Below are 16,496 nucleotides of genomic sequence, written 5' to 3' on the forward strand. Positions count from 1 at the left end.
GATAACGATCAGAAAAACTTTCTCTTGTGAAGCACTATTTTGTTCACACTTGCTTTTACGTTTATGTCATCGCATATCTCAGGTTCTTTATTTTCTTATTTACTGTTAAACTTTAGTGGAGAACCTGCAGAACTTGTTGCAGGCTGGCGTGAGGGAAGAGGCTCAGGAAACACGGGCGGAGGACGGGAGCGGTTCTGGGGTTCTGCCCAGGAGAGCGGGGACATTCGGAGGCTATGACAGCAGTCCCGTCATCCTCTCTAAGAGTGAGTCCAAGACTGCCTTCACTCTAATCAAATTTTATTTCTAAAAGAAATCACTTGCAATGTATATACACACGCAGAATCTGTGTAGCTATCAGATAAATGTTTCCATCGCCGCGTATCGTCATGTGCTTGTGTCTGTGCCAGACGGCAGCTTCTCTGGGAACAGAGACAGGAGCCAAAGAGCCAGCTCCGACCCTCAGCTCAAAGGCCTCTGTGGAAGCCACACCCTGGAACAGACGGTAGGGGCGAAACAAGTTCACACACACAAGGTGTTTTGAGATGCATCAGTCTTATTTCCAATAAGAAATGCAAACCAAATCATCTGGAAAGTTTTCTTTTTCTTGTATTTTCTGGAATATTGTATATTGCAAGTCTCTCTGTGTTTTTTTATGAATAGATAAAATCTTGATCAACATCATCCTGGGAACATTCGGTTAATCCTGGTCCTTGAGAACTATCAGCCAGCCTAAATATAGCCACGTGTTGGTGACTGGAGCTCTGTTTGTGGAACAAAAGCCAAACCAACAGAGATGGAAATAATCCAGACAAATATTTGATCTGAACTCCACTCCACTAAATAGTGTTGCCTTTTTAGTTACGATTTAACCTGAACATCAACACTGCTACAATCATTATTAGGAGCGCTGAAGGGGATCATCTCTCTTACACAACTTCAAGCTCAAATCTAAGATTTTTATCATAAATAAAGAATCGTAGGTGTTGTTCCTCCTTCCATAATTCAGCAGGAGTTCAGGTCATTGCCCGTCTAACTCGTATGAACCTGAATGAATGATTTAAACCACAGAATGTAAACACTACTTCTGCTTTCATATTTAATTCCACTGCATTCAAGCGCCGACACAACAGATGGTTATGGCTGGAACTCGTGAACCCATTATTACGACCAAATTAAACGGTTTAAATCATAACATGAAGAACGCCTTATTAGATTTTTTTGCAATGAGTCTTTTTTGCAATGAGTCTTTTTGGTTTTTTAGAAAATAAAAAAATGCTTTTCACAGCATCTGGCCTTTTTTTTTTTTTTTTAATGTCCTTTTCTACCATCACTGACTTGTGATCTCTTTGTGCTTCACTTCGTGTGTCAGGTGGATCAGAGCTGCTCCTCTCCTCCGAGATGGAACCGGATCTGGTCCGACTCTTTCCCCGAAGCTGAGGTGACCTTTTTGTAAATCTGAACTGCTGGAGTTTTATTTTTCTTATTTCTTATTTGAACAATGTCTTCATATGATAAAATAATTTATAAAACCAGAAAATTGTGAGAGCATTTTGGTGAAATTAGTTTTGTTTTATAACTTTCTTTTTGTATGTGTGTGTGTGTGTGTGTTTGTTTGTTTTATCCATTTTAGTTCTTTGACAAAGTGTTGATGCTCTCCCAGAGACTTTATAGCCTGCAGGTAATATTCTCTCTACACACTCTGACTCTCAAATTTGTCCAACTCTTAATAAAAAATATAGTTCAGTTGAAATCAGATATTTATATACCCTGTAAAAAGACACAGCCTTTGTTTTCCTGCTGCGTCCGGCTAATATTTTCCTGTATCAGCTCCATTATGATTACCAAAACGATTTCCATTGACTAAATGCTAGAATAGATTTTCTGCTTTAAATTTAGACATATAACTTTGTATCTTTTTAAGCAATTTTGGAAATAATGACATTATATCCCTTTAAGCCTCAGTTTGGTTATTTTGAAGCAAATCTACGGATGTATGTTGGAGTAATACCTCAAACACTTAAAGGAGGGACAAACCATTTCTCCAGTAGTAACATAAAAAGACGGATCTTAATTTTTACATGCATCTTAAAGCCATTTCTTCAAAATATGAAGAAAATATTTTACATTGTATACTTTTGTAAACTTTTAAAAATAAATCTTTAATTTGTGTTGCATTTAGCAAAAACAAACAATTTTGTATTATTGCATTTTAGACAAAATCGTTCATGTGTTTGCATTTTCTTATGCATTTCTAATATTATTTAATATAAGCTTAAGAGATTAAATGAAAAATCAAATGGATCAAACAATCTGTTGCATTACCGTCAACACTGCATTTTGATGACCTTGGTAGCTGTGCACTGCTGGTGATGCTTTTTAATTACCATTTGATTCCTGTAGACATAAATTCTGCATTCTTAGAGGGAAATATTCACCTTTTCTATTAATCTTGCACCTCCCTGTCGTCCTCAGGCCATCGTATCGCAGCAGGACAGTCAGATTGAGCTGCAGAAGGCCTTGCTAACAGAGCGGGTGTCCCTGCCTGGGCGCAACAAAGGAAACGGGCTCCTGGAGCAGGAGAAACAGCGGACTTTAGCCCTGCAGAGAGAGGAGCTGGCCTACCTGAACAAGCTTCAGTCTCAGCACAGGCAGGAGCAGCAGCGCTGGGAGAAAGAACGGGAGCGGCACCGGCAGCAAGTGGAGGCGACCGAGGCCCGGCTCCGACAGAGAGAGGAGGAGTGCAGAAAACTAGAGGTACAAGTTCAACACGCTGCCTTAAAGATACTGAGCAGATTTAAATGGGATTTAACGCATGATGAGGGATGAGGGTTGGCTGTAAAGAGCGTTATACAATGTGTGTTTTTGTCAAATACAGGAGCAACTGGCTAAGGAGCAGGAGGAATTGGACAGGCAGAGAGAGACGTATCAGAAGGACTTGGAGAGACTGCGGGAGTCCACTAGAGCTGTGGAAAAGGAAAAGGAGCGACTGGAGTCCCAGAAGAAGATGAAGAGGAAAACAATTGAGGTGAGAAGCCTGTAATGGTAACTCTAATATCATGTAGACGATATCAACATGTCAGAAAGGATGTAAATACTCATATTGAAAAAATAGACAATTTAACAAGCACTCATACTCTTAGAGCACAAAGTGAATTGGGTTGTTTTAAATGATGCAGAAAGAAAGTTGTTAGAAGAAATGTTGGCCCTTTACTTTGAAGGAGTTGGCTTACTTCATGTATCAAAATCCAGCTGTAGGTGGTCATTAATTATTCGGAGCAGATTCAGCTTCTCACTGTGGGAGAGAGAGAATAAGAGACAGCAGTCGCTGAAGGAAAGAGGTTTTAATAATTTAAGCAAAAAAGCCACAAAGTCAGAAGTTTTCAACTATTTCTAGCATCCTACATTATCAATTAGCAAAGTTAGTGTTTCTAATTGTACTTATTATTTCCTACAGAATATCAGGTAAAAGGCTCTGAAGGATTAAGCGCATCATCTTTTTGTCTCCATTCACTTTCACATTTATAAATTTCACTTTATAAATCTGGATAAGTGCAAATAATTGACTATGTAATTAAAAAATGTTCAGGACTCATGAATGCAGATGCATTTTAGGGGCCCCATGAAGTTATAAAAAAATGTTTGCTTATTTTTGTGTTATCAGTTTTTTCACCACGTGTTTGTAATCATGTGGTTAAATAAGACTTTAAAATGTACCTCTCTCTAATTACAAAGACATGTAACATGTAATTAGAAGAACAGTGTACCAGATTAATTCAGAAAGTAAACGATCCAAAGATGATCATTTGCTAAAATATAAATGAAAAATTTGATAACGAAGCAGTATTGCTGATAATGATCGGGGTGACTTTCTATTTTGTTTTTATTTTTTATTTTTTTATCAACAATTGATATTCGTCTTGTAGAGTTTCAAGACAGCCTTCAGTCCAACACTTGGATTTAGAAAGCTGCCATAACAGACTTGCAACACTTCACCTAAATCATTCAAAGCATTATTATTTCTAAAGTGCTGTTAGTACTAAATGTTTTTGGTAAACAGTATTTTCTTTCTTCTGAGGTTCTTTGCTGAGCCGGTGGGCTAACGCTAGCTTTCCCTCTCGTCGATTCTGACATGACTTGTTGATGGTTCTGCTTATAATATGTTTTCCTTTTAACTCCTGTTATTTACATGCAAACAAAACCTACAGGAACAATTGTTGTTCTGTTTCATAAAATTAGCACTTTGCTTTGGACGTCACAATTCTTTATGTGTGGTGCTGTAGCAGCGTACCGGGCTGGGCTCAGGTCTCTGCTGGTGGTCTGAAGCAGAGCTGAACCCCCCCCTGAGTGAGTTACATCAGAGATGGATGGCAGCGTCTCAGGGACGCTTCTGCCCCCTGCAGGTCAGTTGCAGAAATAAATAGTATAATCTTCCTTCGCTTGTGGGTTGATGAAATTCATCTCCCTCTTCTGTTATCACCAGAAATTTTGAGAATGTTGATCCGTTTTTCTTAAACGGAAGAGTCAGGAAGTGTTTTTCAACACTTCAGCCAGCAGTGAAGTCCAGAGTGGGGACATTTTCCCATCTTCTCTTCACTCCTCTTGAACAGTTTTGGCCAAAATGGTGTCTGCTTACATCGGCATCAATATCAATGCATCGATTTCATTTTCCTTAAGGTGTGGTTTAGATGGGGAAAATGTAGAGAGTAGTCTTTCTTTACATCCCTCTGCCTTCTTTCCCCCTGATGGTTTCTTCTAAGCATCTGCTCTTCTGACAGAACAATGTGGGTCGTTGTTTGTCCGTTTCATGGGAGAGCAGTTTTCAGGATGATCCACTGTAATTTCACGCCTGCTGCTCACAGCTCTGTCAAGAAGTCATAGTAAATTTGCCCAATGAAAACTTTGAGTGTTCAGCTCAGATTCTTGTATCACTTAGTCATCGCTCAGTTCATTTGTTCTCAGCTTCTAGTTGCGTTTTATCTCTTCATCAAACGCAGAAACGGTCCAGACCAAAACAAAGAGAGCAGTGACATCAGAGGCGGCGTCACATCCCGACTCCCACGTGTTTCTGTCATCAAGAGTCATTTGACAATCTGTTTACTCAAAATAATTCTTACACATAAGACAAAACAGCAAAGGGAGTTGGCAGTGACCAGTCATAACCAAGTTGTGTACCAAGAAGGCTTGGTGCCATAAATTCAACCCAAAAGACAAGACGAGCAGAGAAAGTGTTATTTTTCTTTCTCTGTGTTAATGAGAAAGAAAAATAACACTTTCTTTTTTAGAAATATCAGTTTCACAAATTGAAAAATTGTATGTTAAAGAATCTCAAATCATCATAGAACAATTCGATCAGGACTTGTATGAAGGTAAAAAATGACCACTTTCCTATTCACCACACTTTTATAGTTTGAAAGTTATGTACGCATAGGACCCTCCGCCCAAATGAGTCCCCATGAGCCGTCTGAGTTTAAACATTTTATTTGTATAAACTCTTTTATCAGCGATTCTGATAAAAGCCTTTTCTTTTGGTGTTGACTGCAGTTTTAGGCTCATTTTAGCATTCAGCATTGTTTTGGTTTTTTTATCTGCCACGTTGTATAATGGTTGTTGTGTTTGTTTGTTTTTTTTTTTTCAAATCTTTTTAGTTCAGGACTATTTATTTACGTAGTGCTAATTCACAACAAGTGTAATCTGAAGGCATTTTTATTGTCAGAAATATATCGGTGAGAACTACGAACCTTAACTAGAGTGGCATCTGTTTGTATTTCTCCGAAACTATCTGAAAAGGTTGCAACTTTGATTTAAATAAAACGTTTCTGAAATTTGATGAACTACATATCTCATCAGATTTTTATGCTTTTATCTGGCTTTTGCTAAAGCAGCAGCTCTAAATGTGCTTTCTAAAATGCATTGATACCTAAACTGTAACCCCCCCAACGTCCTGCACGTAACATTTACTTTCGTACCGTCGTGTGTTTTGTTGCACATGTCTCGGATGTGGTTCTGTACTTTTTGCTGTGCTCTGGGACATTTCTTGGCTGTGCTTCTGGGAGATTTGGACGTGGCTTTTCCTCCTCCTGCTTCAAACGACATCAAACCAGCTTTTCATTAGCTGGAACCACAGGATCTCTTCCAGGCTCTTCGCCAATCTGATATCATTTGACATTTAATATCCCCCACCCAAAATTAAGTCTCATCAGCAAACCTAGAGCTATAATTAGACCTTGTTTAAAAAAAAAAAAAAAGGGGGAAGGATTTCTTTTCCACACGCGTTACTCAACATGTTTGAGAAATAACTCTGCTAGTTGTTGCTCGTCAGTTTTTCTAAAGAATTTCACCTTCAGCCTATATCTCGTTTGATCTCGATTAGGTTCTTTACACGTCTAATTATAGAGGAATTATGTGAATGTAAAGTAATAAAATTATACATTATTAAGATTTATTGAACTTTTCAATGTCTAGAGAAATGATATTGACGTAAACTTACTAAAGGAAGAAACTAGGCTGATTACTAATAGACCAAACAATTTGTCAAGTATAACGCTCACATTTAAGATGCCTTTAGACAAAACTGCTGAAATTGTGGGAGCACAAAAATCTGCCAAAGCGTCTCATAAGATGTTGACTCACATTTGTGCCCTGAACAAAGGTAAACGATCCCCCTCCATCTGTAACCTCCGTCTGCAGACGTAGTTACAATTCAGTGCCCTGAGTCGGTGCTTATGGCCGCCCTCGCCTTGTAAACAAACACAGATGCCTGTGAGTCACTTTCTCTTGACGAACAAGGAGAAAGCACACGGCTTTATGAAGCTGTCTGTGTGCACATCCCATCTGTTAGCTGTGCTTTTTGTTTATAGTATAATTCATTCTTTCAACAAATAAGAGCCATGCCTAAGGATTCATATCGTATGTTTTATATAGTGCTACGGTACAGAAACAAACTTCATTATGTTGAGAATTTAGATTAGACAAAGTATAATATTTACAGATGTTTTATTTTATTCAGCCTTTATTTTACCAGACGGGACAGATTTTCATCTGGGAGCTGGCAAAAGGCAGAAGCTTATGAGGAAAACGGTAATATGAGCCGACATTTAAACAGCAACAGATAAAACGCTATAAAGCTCCAATAACTATTATAGTCGTTAAAGAATAGTGCATAATTGTGAAGTAGATGGAAAATGCTGTTCATTCTTTTTTTTTTTTACAAATCAAAGTCGAAAAAGTGTGTTTTACATTTGTTTTCAACCCTAACAGAGTTATTACATGCAGATCCCTCTGTCACTGCTATTACAGCTGCAAGTATTTGAGGTTTTTACCATTTTTTTTTTTTTTACCATTCCACAGACTTAATTATTTGCTTATTTTTGTTTGCAAAATTGGTCAACCTCAGTCATTGTTGCTCTGTTGCAGGGTTCAAATGTTTGGTAATTTTGTTTTTGTTGGATCGGGGGAAAAAAAGATTTATTTTTTTTTCTCGTTTCCTCTGGAAAAAAACTTTTTAGCCAGAGTTTCAAACTCTTATGTGCGCACACTCTACGTCTTACAATCAAGTTTGGGTAAGATTTAGGTCTGGAGCTTGTGTGGAAGTAGATCCAAGATTGTTTCAGGTGTTAAGTTTCCACAAGAAAATATATTGTGCATTGTCGGTATGGATGTGCTTGATTTATGAGAATCCATGAAGCCTTCAGGATGAGGCGCTGTGTAATTAGCCAGTCCAAACCTGCCATCATCAGGCGTTCAGTCCCGTTCACGAGCTGTCAGTCAGAACTCCTTGTGCCATGTGGCCTCTTACATGAATATCCGTTTGTCATTAAAGCTGTTTGCCTTGTTCTAGGAACAGTCAAACATCTGTGTGTCATGATGAGTGAGTGCTGAAAGAAGGGAAAATGATGGAGGGAAAAGAGGAGGGCAGCGTCAGGGAAGGGATGAAGGATACTTTTCCCACACAAAGGCTTCTGTTTTTCTCGAGTTATTCCAGTTACAGCTGGAGGAAGCATAGTGTTTAAGATCATCAGTCATGTTCCAGGTGGAGGCCGCACCGAGCAGAGCAGGTGGAGAGATTCCCCATTTAAACCTAAGCTAGTGCTTCCCTGATCATGGCGACGCGCCCCCAGCAGAATCCCCATCCCTAGAAAGCTAAATCAACTCTGTAGAGACAGATCACATTCAGAAGTCCTTTTTATAACAATAATTTCATAATACTTGCTGCATTCCTGTTGGTTGTGTGGTAGGCTCCACTTCTCCTTTTCAAAGATGTATATAATTGCTCATCTGTTTACAGCCATTGTCAGTTGCGTGGCCAGCAGCAGCTTATTTAGATTTAAAGTGAAAAGACGCCCTAAAACGACTCATTCAAGTAAATTCTGACAGCTGTGTGCTACAGAACACAAATGCTGGTGAGAACAGTCTTGCCACGGAGAGCTTTAAAACCCTTGGGTGGATGCTGGTTTGCTGGGTCTTCAAGCTACTTGGCTTAGACCTCCTTCCCCTTGACACACCTTGCAAGGCACCATCATAAGACATGTTTATTTTTTTTTAGCTTTTGATGCCTTTGCCTAAAGTAAAATAAACATCCTGGGGCAGCGTTGGAAAACCGCAGTGTTTTTGCAAGGAATGAGCTGTTTGATTGCTCTCTTAATTCTCTCTAATGGCACCTATTGGAGGCTTTTTATGGTTCTTGTAACTTAAGATGCTGGATTAGTAACACAAACACTGGCAGAGGCTCTCGGATGCTGAAATCTTCCTGTTTGACTTGATCTTCACATCGTCTTTAGTTCATTCTTGTAATTTTGCAAACAATGCAGGCTGTGTGTTTCGTCCTCTAATGTCACGAGAGCTGTTTCTGTTGCCCTGCTCGTCCTGTCTGTTTTGTCAGACACGCCTTTATGTGCACAGGAACCATTAGTGGTTTTATGTTTCTCATTTCATGTGCTTGTGTGTGTGTGTGTGTGTTTCTGCGGGGGCACACGTTCATGGTCTTTGTGCGTTTTTACTTTAGAGCCTTTGTTAAACTGACTCCTCTGCAGAACGCAGGCGTTCAATGTGTTTCTCATTTCCTCCTTGGCTTATAAATACGGAGAAGTAAACAGATCTCTGTGATGGCGCTGCTTCATGCTGCTGATTTATAGCCTGTGTCTTCTGCAGACTGAAGAGGCTGTTTTCTTGTGTTTCAGAGTGTTTACAAAACACATACACACACACACAGCAGGATGTTTCTCATCAGCTGAATCAGACCACGGATGTAAATAATTTCAGTGCAGAGATCAGTAACCCATCCTTTGAACTGAAGGATGCTGATTCTTAACCCCGTTCAAGCGACTGACCTACTGTCTCCTCTTTCGCTCTAAGGTGGCTCCGATGTCCGGCAGTCTGAATGGGGATCTCATCTCGTCCTCCGGTCTCAGTGGCTCCACCTGCGTCTCCGAGTCGCCCCACTCCCAGAAGCCCGTCGTGCGGGGAAGCCTCTCCGTGGCGCAGGCCGACTACCCCGAGCGGCCCGATGTCCTGCTCCGGCGGGAGACCGGCTCCTCGACGCTTCCTCTCCCGCTGAAGACGGAGGTGCCGCTGCACCTCTTCAGCACCACCAACCAGCAGCACAAACCGGTCGGGGTGCAGCAGCAGATCCCCACCAAACTGGCAGCGATCAACAGCGGCAAAGGGAAAGGAAGCAAGAGTGGGAAAGCGTCGCATCGCACCGACAGCTCTGGTAAGCAACCAGTGATTTCCATTTACCAGTACAGTACTTCTTCCTTTTTATTATTAGGCCTGTCACAATAACAGATTTTGTTGTTTTCAGACCATTTTCAAGTCATATACTTAAAGCATACACTTAAATTTCTAACAAACATATCACAATAAATCAACAAGACACTTGAAACGACAAATAAAAATGAATACTGAAAATTGTCCTTAAAAAAGGGCTAGTTGAGACCGATGCACCAGACTAAAGACTCTTTTATGTTTTGTTTTTTTTTAAATTTTTTTATTTTATTGATCATGCGGTTTATTTGGAAACAAACCCCAGTGTTTAATGGGACAGCATGTGATACTCCAGCAAAATATATATTTACATAAATCTGAACGGCATGCATTTGCATTCAGCCCTCTTTACTCTGATACCCCCCAAGTTAAATCCAGTGTAGCCGTCTACTTTCAGAACAAGGCACAGGCCGACTACCCCGAGCGGGGTAGTTTGTAAGTGGGAGTCAACATGTGAAATTAGAGCAGCAGGTAACATGTCCTCCCAGCAGCGTTGTTGAGCGTTCAGAAGCCGACGCCAGCAGTGACACCGCCGCAGCTGTCAGCCTGTGGGAGATGTAGATGTTTATCTCAGAAGGAAACAAGTTTTGAGTTGGTCTTATTGAAATAATTCCAAATTACGTGAGAAAGAATGTTTTTGAGATTCCTCTCTGCATGTCTGCACTTGTACTGAGCCATATTTAGAGCCTTTAAGACATTTCCTCCTCCTCCTTTTTACTTTGATTCCCACAATAATTATAGAACTACAACTTTTGTAAAATGCATCATTAGATTTTTGTTAATTTTTACACATTCCTTACCTTAGACCATTGTTTAATTTTAATTGTTTAATTTTGAGGGTAAAACCAAATGGTTTTACCCTCAAAATTATTAAAAAATTTCCCTGTGGGAAGCTTCACTGCTCCACACGCCTAACACTGCAATCTGCCAACCCTCTGTCTCTTTTTCTCTCTCCGTTTTGGACATCCTCCTCTTAGCCTCGGTGGACATGAAGCAGATGCTCCCCCTGAAACTGTCTGTTAGAGACGACAACGTCCTGAAGGCCAAACGCTCCATCAGCCCCCATCAGCAGTCCCTCCAGTCTCACTCCCTGCATCACCACTCAGGTATCTGTCCAGATAAACACATCTTCACGGCGCCTCATTTATCGAAAACTGGCAAAGAAATCATCATTTGACATGATACCTATGGATCATGTCAGATGAAACTCTGTGTGAGGTAGATAATTGTGTGTTGAATTTTAAGGTGAAAGAAATCCCATTTTCCATACCACACCCTTGTATGTTTATAGTTTTTTGTGACCGCTTTTCTATAACCTGACTTCCTTTTTTTCCCCCTCCTTCTTTTTACAAAGTTCATGGAGGTGCTTGAAATCCTTGAAAAATGCTTGAACTTCTATTAGATGTAGGTTTGGAAAGTGCTTGATTTCTGTAAAGAAAAGAAAACTAACACGACGTGGTGGTGGTCCTTGAGTGTACTTGATATTCAAACTGCACTCTTGGGTAATAAAGTGCAATCCAACGTATGACTAAAAGCCTAATTTTCCCAAGCGATATTTATAATTAAATTCAGATATTTAAAGATAATAAAAAAACATTTTTTTTCTCTGTCAGAAAGCTTGGTGAGAATATTGTTTTAGATTTTTTGTAACTTTCTCTTATATTTGTAGTTTAACTCATTCCTGCTGTAGAATATAAAATACCATCACAAAGTATTTATTAACAACAGTGAATAGAAACTGTTTTCTTTTGTTCATTTGGACTCCGAAGTGTGGTGCTGGGAAAGTTTCAAAACGTGCCTTGAAAATTCTTGAAAAATGCTTGAATTTTTGTGTGAAAAGTGTACAAACCATTTGTAATGATTTATCACGTTGTTTTATTTTGATTCTATTTGTCTTTTAATTAATGGAAGCGTCACAACAAAATTAAGATGTCATCCAAAGACACAATAAGGGATTGAAACTAACGTTCTCTGCCAATTTTGTGTAATATTATCTTTATGGTTGACTCACCAATAATGATCATTTAATCGTCTCGTGTTAAAAGTACAGAATGACGAATAGATCTGCAAACATTCTCGAGTAAAACTGAGCCGACTGCTAAGCTGCATTTTTCTGCTGTACACGTTTGAACTTTGAAGTTGGTTCTCACGGACACAAACCTGAATGTTCACCTGGGCAAGCGGGACCCCGCCCTGTGGCATTCCTCTGAAAAGCTCACCCTCATGCCGGCCTCGCCCTGTGTAAACACCAATCAGTTTCTCATCCTTCCTTTTGATAAATGGCCAGCTCTTCTGTTCACACACACACACACACACACGTTTTAATCCTCCTCTCTCACAATCACTTTGAATAAAAATCATTGGGAGGATCTCATGTGATTCACTTCAGTAAGGGCTAAGTGGGCCACACAGGGTTTTCTGAAGGGTTTAAAATGACCTCAGCAATTACAAATGGTATTTCATTAATCTTGCTATTGAAAATAAAGCTAACACTTTGGGCACTCCATCAGAAATGTAAATATCACAGCAGCGTCTGTAGTTTCAGCGAAAGTGAGGATGGAACATAAAATAGTGTGGATTTTAATTTTTTTTTTATTTGTCCCTCACCAGATTCTTTTTGAATTCACAGCATATAAACCTTTTAGAAATGTCATTGCACATTACCTGTGCAAAGACTGAAGTTGCTTCGCTAAACTAAGCAAATTTAAAGAAGTTTTAGTAAAAAAAAAAAAAATCCCTTGGTGTTTCGCCTTTGGCGTTGGCTGTCACCATCTACAAAACTGGGAGTTTCCTGTGTTTCCATTTACTCAACTTACTAAACTTATTTTTTTACCTCTTTTGATATTTTTTTTTATTCTAATATTGTAAATCAATAAGAAATGTATATTTGCAGTGTGTCCTTTAGGAATCAAATAAAAAACTAAATACATTGCTACAAATTTACACACATTACTGAATAAAATATGTAAACCACCAAAATATATTATTTTTTGGCACTACCAGAACTCCATACAATATCTGTTTGATGTGGGTTCCTAGCCACTGATGTTTATACTGCAGCTCTTGGTAATAAACTCAGAAGCTTCCTGCTCAACTCAAATGGGTTTTATCACCTTCTAGTCAAGACTCTGACGTTTCCATGGATACCAAATATGTCTATGTTTAACTGAGGGGAAAATAGTCCAAATCTGCCCCTGGTACCGGTTCTGACCAGCTCGGAATATTGCAAGCATACTGCTGTTTATGATTTCTGGATTAACCCTTTCTTTTCTGCTGGTGTTTTCAGATCAGCTGAGTCCAGAGCAGACTGGATTAGACACGCAGCCCACCTCCTCCATCGGCTCCAACCAGAAGCCCCCCATGCAGGGCGTGCAGCCCCATCCTCCCCCCTCCGTTCACCACCTCCACTCCCAGAGCGCCGACTCCCTCCCGTTCCAGCCCCACCTGCAGCCGCACAGCCTCAGCCAAATCGCACAGGCCAACGCCCCGCTGAACGTTCACGGCCTCAGCGCGACGCCGCCCTACAGCCTCCCTGCTGAGGACCTCAACAAGGAGGACGTCATATTTTTTTAAAGCTCCAGCTGCCCCAGGACCGAGCACTGATCCCCCCAGTCTGACCACAACTTATTGCCGAGGCTCGCGTGGAGAAATTTCCCCCGGCTTTTTATTCGATAGCGTTTGCTAATTCACATTTTAATCCAAGCTGCCTCCAATATTTAATTTAATTCTTAGGTATAAATACTTACAAGTATGGGGTGCAAAGGTGTTCTCAAACAAAAGAGAACACCTCTTTTGTTCTCTTTTGCGTTGATTTATTGTTATTTTAATTAAGTTTTATTAATCCAAAGACACAGAACACATTTCCGAACAGGATCTGACTGAAAGGACAACGGCGAAAGATCATTTTTTTTTTTTTTTTTTTTTATCTAGAAGAAGTTCAGCTTGTGAGAAGCAAAACGTTCAGTGAAGGATATTTACCGCTCTCTCCTGCTGGTCCTGGACCATCATGAAGCTTTTCATCAGAAGTGATCAAAACTCTGCTTGAAGTTTCATCTGCACATTGTAAAAACAAAACAAAATGAAAAAAAAAACTCCTTTCCAAAATAATGAAGGAACATTTTATGGGGAATATGTTGAAAAATGTTGATTGTACAACTTTTATGATTGTAAAGCTTAATTGCATTTTTTGGTACTTGTCTTAAATGTGCTTCTTTCAAAAAAAAAAAAAATCGTAACACCACCAGTCTTATTGCTGGTTTAGAAAGTTGACTAACATTTTATTTCAGCAAAGGCAGGGCTTGTTTTTTTTTTTTTTTGGGTAATATGTGTAAAAATATGAAGTGAGACTCAAAGAACACACTTTCCTTAGAAGAGTTGGAGAGTTTTTTTCTTTGTATTCATAACGCTAATCTGCCAATCTTGTTCTGCTTTGGTCAAAATGACGAACCAGAATTGTGCTTATATAAGCGGCGAAATGGCAAAATGTGGTCAAATTTGACATTTCATTTTAGTTTGTTTCACAGAGGTTGACGAAAGTAAAAAAGACGTATTGCAGGTGAAAACTGAATCTGTTTGTTCTGCTGCTCATGCTGAGCTTGCTGTGAGCTCTGTCTGCATGCTGGACTTTAAAAACAAACGATTCATCAGAATCGGAGGATGAGCAATCAGACGGTGCCCTTCATGGTAGAGATGCTGTGATCATGAGTTAGAGGCTGATTTCCAATCTGATTTTTTTTTTTTAAAGCTTGAGGTGCTTGTGTTGTTTAATATCTATTCAGATTTCAAGAGGAATATCAGAAGATGTAGGGTTAGAATATCTTTTTCTGGTCTTTTTGACATAAAGGAAGCAGATTTAACGTTGATGTAAAACAAGATTTTTCTGTTTCAGACAAAATGATCATGGAGTTTACATTCTAAGCAATCTTATCATTCCATATCATAGATTATTAAGCATCTTTAGGTATTTAGATCCTTCCATTAGTTAAAATTTCTGAAAGGCCACCGACGTTAATCCAGCCTGGTTAAAAGCTCAAAAGTATAAAATAAATTTCTGTGAGCCCTATGATTCTTCTACCACAGGCGTGTCTGAACATGTCTTCTCTTGACTAGCTTCTTGCATCTCTGTGCTTCCTCTGATTCATTTTTAATCACCTAAGTGGGACCAAAACTCAAGTTGTCTTCACTCGTCAGCTGCGTTCACACTGAAGTGTTGTCACGACAACCTGGTCGCTTTTTATGCATGAAGTTTTCTGCTGGTTGGAAACTCGGACATCAAACTGATCACTTGGTTAAGTTCAGATCACCAGCCCGCTGCTGGGTGCATCTCTATTCTGGAGTGCGTTTGGAGAACTCGTTTTAAAAGAAGAAATAGCAACGGCTGCCTAAGTTCTAGGAGTTTCTCCTCACTCATTACTCGTGCAAATCGAAACCAGAGCAGTAAAAGGAGACCTAAAGTTTGTATTTTGCAGCTGACTATCAATTTCAAAGTTGATGCACGCAACTGTTTTGAGTTTGTTCCACTGGACTCTGGTTCACGTTTAATATTTCATTTGAAGGATTGTGAATGCTAAAAGATGTACAACTGAAATCTATTTGTCTTGAGAAGAAAATGTGGAGGTTTCCATTTTTTTTATTTTTTTTAACTCTTTGCAGACAGAGACCAAGCTCAGTAGGGTCACCCGGAGCGGCTTATTTTATATCCTGTATATTTTTGTACATACTTTATGTGACCTACAGCATTAGCTGCCCTCCTGTTGCTTAATTTGTTCATTTGTCATGAATCAGGTTGTAAAAATCCAGCGGAAGTCTGTTTCTGTGTACACTTTACACACACCCACACACACACGCCTGTATGTAAGCTCACCTGTGGACGCTCTCAGCCGTCGATAAAACTATAATCAAATGTTGCTGTAATTTAACTGAAATTGAAGGCATTTTTTATTTTTTTATTTTCTCTCCTCACTTGTTTTTGTTGTCCGAACTAAACTCGATGTCCGCTGCCTGCTGGCTCTCTGGTACGACTCATGATTGAGGTTTCACCAAGATTATGCATCAGTTAAAAATATAATTGTCTGCTCTTTTTTTTTTTTTTCTTGTTTTTTAGTGGTTTGAACCAAAGACATTCGGCTGACTCTGTTCCACTCTGTGCACACGCACGGAGGATTGAACACACCGTGCGCGTTCTGTGGTTATCCACAAGGTTTATTTACTTGCCTATAAAAGAAAATTCTTCAGGGAGTGTCCGTAGCAATTGTTTACAGCATGTTGTAGTCCAGCTCACATCCTGCGTTGGGTCTGGCTTTTGGAAATCGTACGCTTCCTCTGCCAGATTACAGATCACTCCTCTTCTACACTGTAGACACGATGACGATGAACCAGCTGAATGTCGGTGGGATCAGTAGGCATGGGTTGGTGTGCTTTATGTTTTAAGGTTTAATTTCTGGTATTGAAGACTAAAATGCAACAGATGTTTCTGTTGCTGCTACAATAATATAGAACATTTACTGGCTTTATAAGCAACATATTGAGCAGGAATCTGCAACTTGCAACTCCACAGCCAACAGCGGCTCTTTGGTCCTTCCATAATGGCCAAAATAGTGCAGAACCACTATTTTATATAGATGGATACAAAAATGCAGATTTTAACAAGTTTGTTTTTTTTTTTTTTTTTTTTTTTTTTTTTTTTTTTTTTTTATGGAATAAATTTTTTTTTTTTTTTTCACACAAAAAGTTTT

The 16,496-nt window shown here is 39.4% G+C and overlaps 1 protein-coding gene across 1 annotated transcript in view; it reads left to right on the forward strand.

Annotated features, from left to right (window-relative positions):
- The window catches only part of LOC106948015 (rho guanine nucleotide exchange factor 18), a 50,506-nt gene extending 35,668 nt beyond the window's left edge, over window positions 1–14,838 (forward strand). The window contains exons 24-32 of the mRNA XM_015033432.1: window positions 117–263; window positions 408–502; window positions 1,370–1,438; window positions 1,631–1,678; window positions 2,473–2,754; window positions 2,876–3,025; window positions 9,352–9,709; window positions 10,740–10,868; window positions 13,049–14,838. Of these exons, the coding sequence (XP_014888918.1) occupies window positions 117–263; window positions 408–502; window positions 1,370–1,438; window positions 1,631–1,678; window positions 2,473–2,754; window positions 2,876–3,025; window positions 9,352–9,709; window positions 10,740–10,868; window positions 13,049–13,335 (1,565 nt within the window). The 3' untranslated portion in view covers window positions 13,336–14,838. The remainder of the gene's footprint in view (window positions 1–116; window positions 264–407; window positions 503–1,369; window positions 1,439–1,630; window positions 1,679–2,472; window positions 2,755–2,875; window positions 3,026–9,351; window positions 9,710–10,739; window positions 10,869–13,048) is intronic.
- The last annotated feature ends 1,658 nt before the right edge of the window (window positions 14,839–16,496 follow it).

The sequence above is a fragment of the Poecilia latipinna genome, unplaced genomic scaffold (assembly GCF_001443285.1).
Source record: "Poecilia latipinna isolate Pla-1442-1.1 unplaced genomic scaffold, P_latipinna-1.0 Scaffold268, whole genome shotgun sequence".
In the NCBI taxonomy this organism is placed as follows: Eukaryota; Metazoa; Chordata; class Actinopteri; order Cyprinodontiformes; family Poeciliidae; genus Poecilia; species Poecilia latipinna.